The following is a 12,593-nucleotide window of genomic DNA, read 5'->3' as shown; positions in this document are numbered from 1 at the left end:
TCAGATTGGGATGCAACTTGGTACAGTTGTTGTGGGCTCCAAGGAAGGACCGGGCCTGTCGCTGACGTACCTTTCATACTCGACTTCTGCGGCGGCGGAACCACAAAGGGAGAGCTTAACCCTCTTCGAAGGGCTTTCAATCTACCCCCACCCTCCTTGGAGGCGACCTGAGAGGGGAGACCGCAAGGCACGATACCTGCACTTGATCACGGCGTTCCACCACCAGCCCGAGTTCTCTCTCGGGACCGGTGTCAGGCGAGTTATACAGGGGAGTTGTTTAGTAGGTGGGCCAACATATTGACTCAAGAAAGACATGCTAAGAACATGTGAAAGGATAATGATGGAACTCTGCCGAAGCAAATCTGAAGTGAGCAACAGAAGCGACCGCAAGAAGTACATACTAAAACAAAAACGAACCACCTTCACTGCCAAACTATTATTGAGTTAAAAACTAACATTCGACAATTAAATTGTTGTACTGAACAGTTGGCAGCCCTGTGCGGTGCAATAGCTGTGATATCAGATTCTGAGTAGTCAATACATAATAGACTTCTACTAGGTTTATATTCGGCCGCGAAGACTGAATATGAACATTATAACCTATACTCTCCCCCGCGGTCTCATGTAATTGGGAAACAAAACTTTAAAAATTCATCACAGACCAATACGAGGTTCTAAGAACATTCGAGAAATGCGAATAAGAATACGTTGACATCGAAACACTGATCAGAATTCAGAGTGATATAAATACTCTCTGTGTTGCCTTCCCGCTATCGTGCTGATTCGAATATAATAAGTGTATAATCTATGGTGCTGATCAACTGTTTCGGTTTGCTTGCTTGAGTCTAGCAGCTGGCTAGTCCGTGGGTTGCCAACTTATTGTACAACAAAGCGTAATAAAAATGTTGAGGAACAAAAATGAATTGAATTTATTTTAATTTCTCAAATCACTTTAAAATGGCCTAGTAAAAAAAAGAAGGCTAGAGTTAAAACTGAGTAATAACCGAAAAAAAAAAGGGTGCGTGTACTTATGTACGCGCGTAAGAAGTTATACTTTATTTTTATTAAATTTATTTTGTTTTTTTTAATTAAAATTTTAATCAAATTAAAAAAAATCGATTAAACAACATCCTCAAACACGCATATTGGACATCCCTTTTCTTGACATCGTATAAATTCGGTAATTCTCGGTACGGTTCGGAAAGTTCACCTGCGGCTATATTCAGACTCGCCAAGTTATGTCGGACGTATTGTATGTAATAAGCGATTTAGTGGGCAACTTCATTCTGTTAATTTTGTGTCACGGTGCGCGCATCGTAAAATTTCACTCTCATAAATTTTTCATAACGCGCCTAAAGAAGTATAACTTCAATATTCAAGAGTGCGAAAATGACAATTTCGAATTGTAACTAAAGAAGTGGTTTAATTTTATCTGTATTGTTTTTTTTTCCTTATACGGTTCAGCGAGCTCTCAGCCCTCCCCATGTTAAATGGTTACTGGAGCCAACAGACTGTTATAACGTGAGCACCATTAACCACCCTATCTATAGGTCTATATCTCAACTATATAACATAATAATACCCAAAGGCCAAAACTTCAACCCAGAATGCACTAGTGTTTCACGACTGAAATAAGCAATACGGGCGTCAGACATGAATAAATTAAATTTTAATCACAATTAATCAATTTATATAGCTATGAGATAATTAAAACTATTAAAGCAATATTAAATGTAAGTTGGATTATATATGTATATAATCCAGTTTGTTGGATTATATGGATTATATACATATATAATCCAACACACATATATGTTTATAGTTTTTTTTTATGATTAAAGGATTACTGGTGGCCCGGAGGCCTTTCCAGTTTCACCAGGACAGGTGGGCGAGCAAAGGCTCAGCCAGGAGGGGTGGGATTTGCTAACAGCTACCCGAGCACCTCCGAAGGAGACCTAACAGCTTAAGAGTAGAGCTTCGCGAATGAATCTACTACCGGATCGGAATCGCGACCCGCTGAGAAGATCCGGCGAGAAACTCAGCAAGCTGGTTCATGGGTTAGGTTGCACGGCGAACTCTTTGTCGAGTTCGACGAGTACGGTTATCAAGGTTCCTAAGCCTGCTCCTAGTGTTAGAGCTGAAGGCGTCTAATGCAAAGGTTATTGGATCTGATGGATCCGTAAGGACGTGTATGTTTATACTCACAACCATTGGCAGCGTTCACTATGCGTAATCTGTGGTAGAATGAAAGTCTGCCAAAACTAAGAACATGTGCATACTTTGAATATATTTTTGCGAAGTAACAACGAATGGAAGATCTTCCACCGAGAGGGTAATATTGTATTGTATCGGTAGAGCGACAGTCCAGATAGTATTATTCGGAACTTGTGAATATGTAAACTTACCATGAAAATGTCGCTAGCGAGATTTAGACATCTGTGAAATATTTGTGTTGTGATAGCCACTCGTTGCATATTTTATCGTACATTTTTCCATACAATATTATTAAATCATGATAATAAGCATGCATATTAACTACCTTGTTTTTTGTTAATTTGGATAGGTAAAATATACGCTGATCCACTCAGATCCACATACATATTGTTGAAATTAACAAACAATTTAACCGAATTGTAAATTTTTAAACTAATTCCTGGTAACATTACAAATAACGCGCCATGCATATGGCGGACGCGTCGCGTATCAAGTATTCTATTCCTTCATAAACAGAATAAACCTAATATATTCCACCTGTGATCAATAATAGTTAAAAATATATTACAGTCTATATCATTTACATGAAATATTTCAAAAACAAACGGTTTTAATACGTATTGAACTAGTCAACGTCTATTTTACGTGAATTGGTTCATTAAAATTAAAATGGACAGAGTTCATTCAGTAAACTCTGACGAAGAGAGTGACCGAACCGACTTTGAAAGCGACGTCGAAAACATAAATATCAGGTAAGTAATCATAGGTACTTGGGATAAATCGAATACTATGATATTAATCGGAAGCTCTAGGTATCTAAAATTTTACGGATATCTAATATCTACTAACATACGTAATTTCGCGTACTACATAATATTTATAGCACAACGAAAGAAATGGCATGGTACTATGTATTTGATGAAGAATTACTTGCCTTATTTCATAAGGCACTGAGATAATAACACATTTGATACTACACAGCAACTTGATATCGGCAATATCATTGTTTAAATAGTGGATTTACGTAAAGTTTTTTAATGATTTTGTGTTAAGGAGCAATTTTACGAAGCAAACATTATACCTACGAATTAGTTCGAGTTGTTCTCCGTGGTGTTAATATTGTTGAAAAATACCGTATAGTTTGTTGGTCGTCTTCTGTAGTTTTGTCATTACGTTTTAAATTCTGGATACTAGCTAATGAAACGGCACGGGACTTCGACGACCTAAATAATATTATTATAATAATGATATGTGTAAAATGAACTAATAATCTGCCAATAACACACCAGACTAGAGGGCGACTATGAGACCTTTTTTCCCTACATATGCTGATAGCCTTGAGAGGCTATTTCAGGACTCTCGGGGCTCAAACCTGGATGTGTTGCTAGCACTGGCCCTTGCAAGAGCAGTGCTTCGCAGAATCTACCACCGGATAGGAAACGCGACCCACTGAGAAGATCCGACGAGAAACTCTGGGTTGTGTCTGTGGGTTAAATATGAGACCAATGATGGTGGTCTATTCAAACATTATATACTTACAAATTTATCAATGATCAGGGGTTTTTTTTCTCATATCTCTTGTACCATTAAACTGTAATATAACAGAGTTTTAAAAACATACATATTGATGAATTTTAGTGTATTTTTAGAAATTATCTTATGTTAAAAAAGAACATTTTCAAACATAAAATTGCAGTGATAATAAATATGCAATAAATTAATGAGTAAGTTTAATATTTTTATGAATGTTGTGATTTAGTGCCATTTACTTTACAGACATAATGTGTACATTTTACATATTTTATCATATAACAAAAAAATTGGGTAAAGTTGTATGTTGGGTTTAAGTAAATGCTTTACAAAAAAAATAATAAAATTTCAATTTCAGGTCTTAATTTCTGTAAATGAGACATTCTGTATTTAAATTTTCAATACAAATTTATACTTTTTCTCAAAATTAATCTTTTGGAACAAACTTATAGAAGTTATTAACTGTGACAATATCTGGGTTTTATTTTTACTCTTACTGCTAACAGTTTACAGACATCCACTAGTAAACACGGGCCCACTCCAAGACCAGCCACAGTGTCTGAGCGTGGGATTCCTTACTTCTTGATTGAATAATTGAAGCTTCTATAGTTTACCAGTTTCAAATAATGGTTTTAAGGCATCAAATTAAAGTATTCAAATAATTTCAGTGACCAACGCTGCTAATCAACCCGCCATGAACAAGATTGCAGTTTGAAATGTCAGTACCGTTGACATTAATAGTACCAATGAAGCTCATTTAAAAGTTCACCATAAATATGTACTGTTAAAGACACTCCACAGCTTTTTGTAACTGTAGATAAATGTTATCAAAAATACCAGTATTAGTTTGCAGCACTCAAATATTTTTTTTATTGCCCGTGTAGGCAGACAAGCATACGGCCCACCTGGTGGTGAGTGGTTACCGTCGCCCATGGACTTCAGCAACGCCAGGGGCAGAGCCAAGCTACTGCCTACCGCTTAATACTCTCCACAAGCCTCGTTTGAAGAAGGACATGTCATAGCGCTCGGGGAAACACTGGAGGGGAGCTCATTCCATAGCCGGATGGTACTTGGCAAAGAACTCTGGAAACGCACTGTGGATGACCGCAGTGGCTCCAGGTAGTATGGATGAACTCTACTCCGGTGGCGGGCGGTATTCCCAGGTTCGGGGTCAAAATATGGTATCAAGGGCTGAAATATTTTGTTTAAGAAACATTTTTGCAACTTTATAGCAGAGCCATTCAAAGTTTAAAATTTGAAAAAAACAATATCATATCAAAAAAAAACTTCTTCACTCTTTGGAGGGAGTAAAGTTAATTGAAGTTTTGAAAACATTCATCATTCTCCTGCCCTTCTCCGAGTTAGGTATCAGGGGTCGGCGCAATATGTTTTCTCCTTCCACACTCATCTATCATATACCATTACTTCGCTCACTCCCCTCTTACACATATCGTCTTTCACGCAATCCATCCATTTTTTCTTAGGTTTTTGTAACTATGGAGGGTAGAGGAGTACCGTCTCGTATGGGAGGAAGCTTGAAAGTGTTCCGCTGTCACACTGACTAACAGTTCAAAAATCCTCCAGAATGGCGCTAGCATAGGCATAGGGTATGATATTATTATGAAAAGTTGATAATTGATTGAAGTATGCTGAGTTAGGAAATTCAATACATTTAATGACTAGAGTAGTTAGTGACAGTGCAATATACAAGACCTCACATGTTTACGTAGTCCAAACTAATTTCGTCAATATAACCTAAAATTATTGCAGTGGTAAAACGGGGAGACCTCGACTGCATTTTCTTAACAGCTTTAAATAAAATACTTTTCGTGATTTTGTAGTGCTTACAGTTCTTTCGTCCTTTTTTATTTCTCTATCTTCTAATAACTTTCAGCGCCTTTTTTTTAAATTTACTCGGTTGTTACTGTAGCGCCATCTTTATTTAGCCGATTTTAACGGACACTTTTTACACACAGAGACGGTTCTCCTTACCTCTACCCTCCTTATCTGCACCTAAACGACTGGATAGACTTGAATGTTTTTTTGTGTAGGGATTCATTCATTCATTTTGTGTATGCGGGACGTCTGTCGGGCCCACTAGTACCAAATAAAACTCACCGTTAATTACAAACTAAAATATATGTGTGTATTCAGCGAAATGTCCCATAAACCAAACAGCTTTCTTCTCGTCAATTTTATAGTTTAATTAAATTTACTAAATCATTTTAAAAAAAAATGGTACCTGATAACTTCATTTTTTTGTGTCTAAGGTGAAGTGTATAAAACTATGAACAACTATTTGCTGGCATATTACGATAACTATTGAATTTTTTAACATAATAATATGTCAAGTACATTTTTTTTTATTTATCAATGAGCTTAGTGCGACATTTTTAACGCTCTCGATAGCGTAAAAGTTAGGTAACTCAACTTTGTATGGAATGGGATCGTTTACCTACGTTTGCCGCTAGGGGCGCTGTTCCAACTCCATACAATTTTGAGCTAACGTTTACGCTATCGAGAACGTTAAAAAACTCGCACTAAGCACACTGGTGTGTGGACGAGCTTACAACCCACCTGGTGTTATTTGGTTGCCGGAGCCCATAGACATTTACAACGTAAATGCCGCCATCCACCTTGAGATATGAGTGCTAATGTCTCGGCATAGTTAGTACATATTTCATTAGCAAGATTGATTCCTGTACGATTTGAATACTATATTCGCAGCACTTAATAGAGATAAATCGATGGTTTTGCTGCCCACCTTTTTTTTTTTTTTTATTGCTTAGATGGATGGACGAGCTCACAGCCCACCTGGTGTTAAGTGGTTACTGGAGCCCATAGACATCTACAACGTAAATGCGCCACCCACCTCGAGATATAAGTTCTAAGATCTCAGTATAGTTACAACGGCTACCCCACCCTTCGAACCGAAACGCATTACTGCTTCACGGCGGAAATAGGCGGGGTGGTGGTACCTACCCGTGCGGACTCCCAAGAGGTCCTACCACCAGTGATAAAAAAATCAACCTGATCAAAAAAACAGTCATCGTCGCCTAGGAGTGAATTCAAAGAAGAACATTGATCACAACTATCTTCTATCTATCGCAGCAGACTAGTTGGGGATTTAAATAATTTGCATAACAAGTATTCTCTGGACGTTTTTGCTGGCACTGTTGACAGTTTTAGACGAGAAGTCTACAGCCTTGCTCAATGAGTTTTTTAATTAAGTAATAGCGTATTTGGTAGTAAATGTGTAATAATGTGAAGTCTTCATATAATGTTATACATAGTTTTTTTTGTTTTTTTATACAACGGAACCGCTTTTTTTTTCAATGCATGCAGTCGGTACCTACCTGTAACTGTGCATTTAGTGTGAAATCAATGTATATGACACCTGTAATCTTCTGTGTTGGTACCCAATAAATAAAATAAATAAATATCTTAGACGCTAATGATCGGTGGTGGAAAACTTTCTTGAAACTCAAGTCAATCTTTCTACAGTCCTTTATATTTATTATGATCACGTAATATATCTGATTTAGTAGTATTTTGTAAATTATATTTTCTATTGCTCTTGTAGCAGACGAGAGCATACGACTCACTTGATGATAAATGGTTACCTCCGCTCATGGACTGACGTTAGGTCATGGATAATGAGCTCATGAGCTTATGGATTATGTGTGTAGTGTAAATATTATGTGTAATGATAATGATCCTTAGCTTTTCGCTGATTCTTCTTAGTGATCAAACTGCATTCCAAAGCGGTGCTAAAAGCCCTCCTGGCTGAGCTTTTGCTCGCCTGCCTGTCCTGGTGAAGCTGGAAACGCCTCCCTCAATCATAAAAAAATGGTGCTAAAAATAGTGACGATATTTTTAATTTTTTTAATTTATAATATCAAGGGCAGAAATTTTTACAAGTAATATTACATATCAGGTCTTAATCTAGAGCCCAGGGGCTCCGGTAACCCCTTAAAACCAGATGCACCATGAGCTCCGCTCGTGGCTGGACCTCAAGTTTTCAATGGTCGAAGGTCAGCCTGTCTGGACTCTGATAGCATATAACATTATAAGGTGGTTGCTTTTTTTCATAGCAGCGCGGAAAAGACCTCAAGACGGACAAGTCAAGCATGGAAATATTTTGGGATTTTAGACGAGGCCAAGTGTTTGGCGCGCTGCAACCTTTGCCTGAGCGTTATGTCATTCCGGACGTCAGTGTCAAACTTAATGAAACATGTCAAGACGAAGCATCCGTTCGCACACAGCCAAATGAAAAAGGAGATTGCCAATAGTGAGAAGTGAGTCGGTTTAGCATGCAGGTTTCATTGAAAAAATACACGCTTGCCAAGCTTAATAGGGCAGCCCTAAAGTAAACGATAAAAATACACTTTAAACTTGAGTTTGGCATGAATTTAGAATTTTAATAACGCTAATTGAACTCTGAGGCGGCAGTAGAAAGTAATCAAAAGTGTGTAGGTAGCTCCTTCAACGTTTTTATTGCTTAGACGAGGGAATGAGTTGCTCGCTCCGGGCATTTCAATATTGTAATAATTGTTATGTTATAATACTCATTGTAAAAATTAATATTAAAAAAAAATCTAATATAAAAAAAATCTAATATTTAAAAAAAAAAAAGACATGCCCGCTGAGTTTCTTGCCAGTTCTTCTCAGGACGGAAGCTAGTTCTTGTGAATTGGCGGTAGTTCTTTTGACGTTCAACAAGTATGTACTTTCATTTATGTTTAATAATTTTTTTTTGATTTGATTTAATTTGATTGGATTTGATTTGAACGAACTCGCGATCCACGATATCACGACGCGATTATAGCCAGCCCCCTTAAAACAAGAGGTCCAAGTCTCGCAAGATTCCCTACAAATTTTCCTTTGAGTAAAAATGTAGTACTTATGTGTCCTTGAATTTCATTCGATAAGAACCCTGGAGCCACTGTGGAGATATACGACAAAGGGAAGATCTTCTACCGAGCGGATGATATTGCTCGGTAGACCAACGGTCGTAATGTTGTTCGGAACTTGTATAGGTATATGCAAGCTTATCTTGAAAATGTCGTAAGCGAGATTCAGGCATCTGTCAAATATCTAGTGTTCTATGATGGCTACCCGCCACACCCATGTTCTTAGAATCATATGACATAGTGCACGGAAAACCTTGGTGAAGCGAGTTCGTTGAAATCGTAATCCACAGCGTGACCGCAGACCCAAATAGTGAGGCAGAATGAGGGATCAATTCCTAGTAGTGTTTACGAGTTAAACGTGCTCACATAAATATAGTTTTATTCCGTATCTTATTTTTTAGATAGGTGGACGAGCTTACAGCCCGCCCGGTGTTAAGTGGTTATTGGGGCCCATAGACATCTACGATGTAAATGCCCCACCCACCTTGAGATATAAGTTCTAAGGTCTCAAGTGTAGTTACAACGGCTGCCCCGCTCTTCAAACCGAAACGCATTACTGCTTCACGGCAGAAATAGGTAGGATGGTGATACCTACCCGCGCGGACTCACAAGAGGTCCTACCGCCAGTACCTACTGCACGCAGCTCTGGCTACTGTCGACGTTATAAATGTATTCTCTGTATCTCTCGTAGGCGCAGTTCGTACACGGGCATCAATAATATGTTGAAAGAGCAAAAACATGAAACCACGGACGAGGACGGGGTGAGTAGCGGCTCACAGTGGCTGACTAGTGAGCTGTAGTAACACAGACGGTAACCATGTACCGTGAGAGCGCTCTCTCCCTCTCTTTTTCTCTCTCTCTCTCTCTCTCTCTCTCTCTCTCTCTCTCCCACACACACATACACACACACTCACAACCTCACGCTTGAAGTTGTTCCCGGAGCCGTTAGAGGCCACAACATAAGCGCCGCTATCGACATGAGGTAAAGGTCATAATAGTATTACATTTTTGTTGCTGTTAAGCTTGTAGGCAGCGGCTTGGCTCTGCCCCCGGCATTGCTGACGTCCATGGGCGACGGTAACCACTCACCATCAGGTTGGCCGTATGCTCGTCTGCCTACAAGAGCCATTAAAAAAATATAAATTAAATTACCCGGCGATTGGTTTTACCATCTCACTTTGCTGAAAACTTCGCTTTTGCGATGACGTCACAGACAACAGATGTAATTAAATGATACGTAACGACTTGATCTACCCGTAGCCGGCGCGGTCGTTTTGAACATACTATCGGTCTCGTAGTTATGACCGTTTCAAATCTGACGGTTTTTCGTCACATACCTCAGTTCCACAGATTAGCATTGGGAAGATCGATAACAAATTACCGCATCAAAAAAAAAACGCGCTCTTTCAGTCGCGTAAGTTGTTTATATTAACGATGTCATATTGCAGATAAAGAAAATATTCGTCTCGACCGATGGTAAGGTGTATGAAATCGAAACTGAACAGGGAGATGAATTTTCACAACAAGGACAAATAAACGCTACCAATGAAGTGAGTGTCGTGACACTTGATATATCTTCAATGGCAGGCCTTCAATGGTAGCCAGCGGCTTGGCTATGCCCCTAGAATTGCTGACGTCCATGAGCGACGGTGACCACTTATCATTAGGTGGGCCTACAATGCCTACAATGGCAATAAAAAAAACACTAATAATGAACTTTATAGTTCATTAAACTTTCGACCCATTTCATGATAAGCTGCAACAATAGTATATCGCCTATCGCGGTATCCGAAACGCATTATTGCTTTGCGGATATAATAGTCGTCATGTAATCGTTGTTGATGTCCATGGGCTCTGGTAACCACTTTAGCTCGGGTTGCCGTCAGCCGAGTCACCCGCCTGTGCCATAAATAAAACAACATTAACTCTAACAAACTAAGCTTTGCCCGTGTGACCTTAAGGGCGGGGTAGCCGTTGTAACTATACTGAGACCTTAGAACATATATCTCAAAATGGATGGCGCATTTACGTTGTAGATGTCTATGGGCTCCAGTAACCACTTAACATCAGGTGGGCTGTGAGCTCGTCCATCCATCTAAGCAATAAATAAAACATATTACTGCTAATTTAGCTTAATATATCCAGCAAAATATATTATACGTTACATTCATAGAATGAAGAAATAAAATCGATGATGGAACAAATAACCGGCTCGCCGTTGAAGAAGCGCAAGCGCCCCAAGCACGAGTACATATACGCGGACGTGGAGCCAAAGAAATATCGCACGGAATATTCTAGAAACTACGATGCGAGCGAAAATAAAATTGTTCTGCAGTCGCCCGAGGTCATGGACCCCTTGGATCATTTAGCTAAATATCTGATATCGATACTGAAGGATCTGCCCAAGTCCGTATCTAGCGAGTTGCAGCTCAAATTTGTCCAACTAGCCGTCGAAGCGCAGGTCAAATGCGAGAAGGACAAGGATGTTGTGAAGATCAAAATCCCAGATAGTGTTGCGCCTGACGCGGGCGACGAGGCATAACTATAACTTGTTATGTACTAGTAAGTATTAGGTTAAGTAACAGGTGATATTAGGCTATTACAGAATAGAGTATTTGTTTTTCACAAATCGTGATGTAAATGTTAGAAAAGTATTTTCGTTAAATACTAGTAAACAGATTCATTACTGTAACACGATTTTTAGGAATTAAATAACAGATTATGTATATAGTAATAATTCAAAGAATCCTTGTAAAATAGATTGAGAGAAATTGTTAAGTCTATAGTTCATATTTTAAACGGATTTAAATAGTAAATTATAGTTTTTATAGCCTAACAACGAAAGTAAAGTGACCTTTAAATACTTTAAATATATTATTAGCTATTAAATGTGCTTCCTTTTTCCTTCTACAGTAAATTGTAATATTACGTCCGAGATTACAATCTGTCTTAGGTTAAGAAAAATGTACAAAAATATATTTTTTTCTTTTTTCAAGATAAAATAATACCTAGTATTTCTGGTATTGAGTATCGGATATCGAGTACACATTGACGTATATCAAAAGTATCTCTAATACCGTTATATTTTATTTATTTCACTACGTATAAAAACTATTCACTAGTTTTGAAAAATCTTTATATTAAGTGCTAAGCTGACTAAACATTTTCTAAAGATGGACATGCGAAAATCAATATATTTTCTCGTAACTTCTAGCAGATGGCACTATGAGTTGGCAGGCGAAAAAAAGTGCATTTAAACACAGTTGTGCAAATAAATGAGTTAAAATAATGAACAAGTTTTCATTTCACCTGACTATTAAATAAGATTCAATAATTAGCTGTAAAGTGGCCTCGAAAAAAAAGGGCCTGATCATTTCCTACCTTGGAAGTCAACAAAACAAGTAGAATTCCCCAGAAAATCGGCAGTAGCGTTCTCAGACTATCACTATAATAGTGTATATCTATATATGACTAGCTGACCCAGCAGACTTCGTAGTGCCTCAATCGATAAATAAAAGACGCAAACTTTTGTATAAAATAAACTTAAAACAAACAAAAGGAATCCTTCTCACGGGGGACACATCAAAGGAAAAACAAAATTGTTATTTTTATTTAATTCCGAGCATTTTCATATTTATCCACCTTTTAAACCTTCTCTGGACTTCCACAAATAATTCAAGACCGAAATTAGCCAAATCGGTCCAGCCGTTCTCGAGTTTTAGCGAGACTAACGAACAGCAATTCATTTATATATATATATATATATAAATAATTCACACAACAATCGCCAACACGCTTTGTTTATTGGTTAGTTGGGTGGACGAGCTCACGGCCCACCTGATGTTGTGATTGAGATATTAGTTCTAAGGTCTCCGTTTTTACAGCGCAACGGCTGCCCCACCCTTCAGACAGTAATAGGCGGGGTGGTGGTACCTA

The 12,593-nt window shown here is 38.2% G+C and overlaps 1 protein-coding gene across 2 annotated transcripts; it reads left to right on the top strand.

Annotated features, from left to right (window-relative positions):
- The first annotated feature begins 2,649 nt into the window (after positions 1 to 2,649).
- On the top strand, positions 2,650 to 11,953 carry LOC101746612 (uncharacterized). 2 transcript variants are annotated; one of them, XM_004925046.5, is made up of 5 exons: positions 2,650 to 2,966; positions 7,839 to 8,042; positions 9,349 to 9,418; positions 10,106 to 10,207; positions 10,831 to 11,953. In XM_004925046.5, the coding sequence occupies exons 1-5, from the start codon at positions 2,884 to 2,886 to the stop codon at positions 11,197 to 11,199; spliced, it is 828 nt and encodes a 275-aa protein (XP_004925103.1). In that variant the 5' UTR covers positions 2,650 to 2,883; the 3' UTR covers positions 11,200 to 11,953. The 2 variants fall into 2 exon arrangements, with proteins under 2 accessions (XP_004925103.1, XP_012545005.1); XM_012689551.4 differs by having other exon boundaries at positions 2,659 to 2,966; positions 7,842 to 8,042.
- The last annotated feature ends 640 nt before the right edge of the window (positions 11,954 to 12,593 follow it).

This window comes from Bombyx mori, chromosome 24 (assembly GCF_030269925.1).
Source record: "Bombyx mori chromosome 24, ASM3026992v2".
In the NCBI taxonomy this organism is placed as follows: domain Eukaryota; kingdom Metazoa; phylum Arthropoda; class Insecta; order Lepidoptera; family Bombycidae; genus Bombyx; species Bombyx mori.
This window is presented reverse-complemented; position numbering and strand designations above follow the sequence as displayed.

What these genes read in the sequence shown, in the direction of transcription:
- LOC101746612 (XM_004925046.5), top strand. Translation starts at nt 2,884, where the DNA reads ATGGACAGAGTTCATTCAGTAAACTCTGACGAAGAGAGTGACCGAACC. An exon ending in AAACCACGGACGAGGACGGG is followed by an intron (nt 9,419 to 10,105) that starts GTGAGTAGCGGC and finishes GTCATATTGCAG; the next exon opens with ATAAAGAAAATATTCGTCTC. An exon ending in AAATAAACGCTACCAATGAA is followed by an intron (nt 10,208 to 10,830) that starts GTGAGTGTCGTG and finishes TTACATTCATAG; the next exon opens with AATGAAGAAATAAAATCGAT.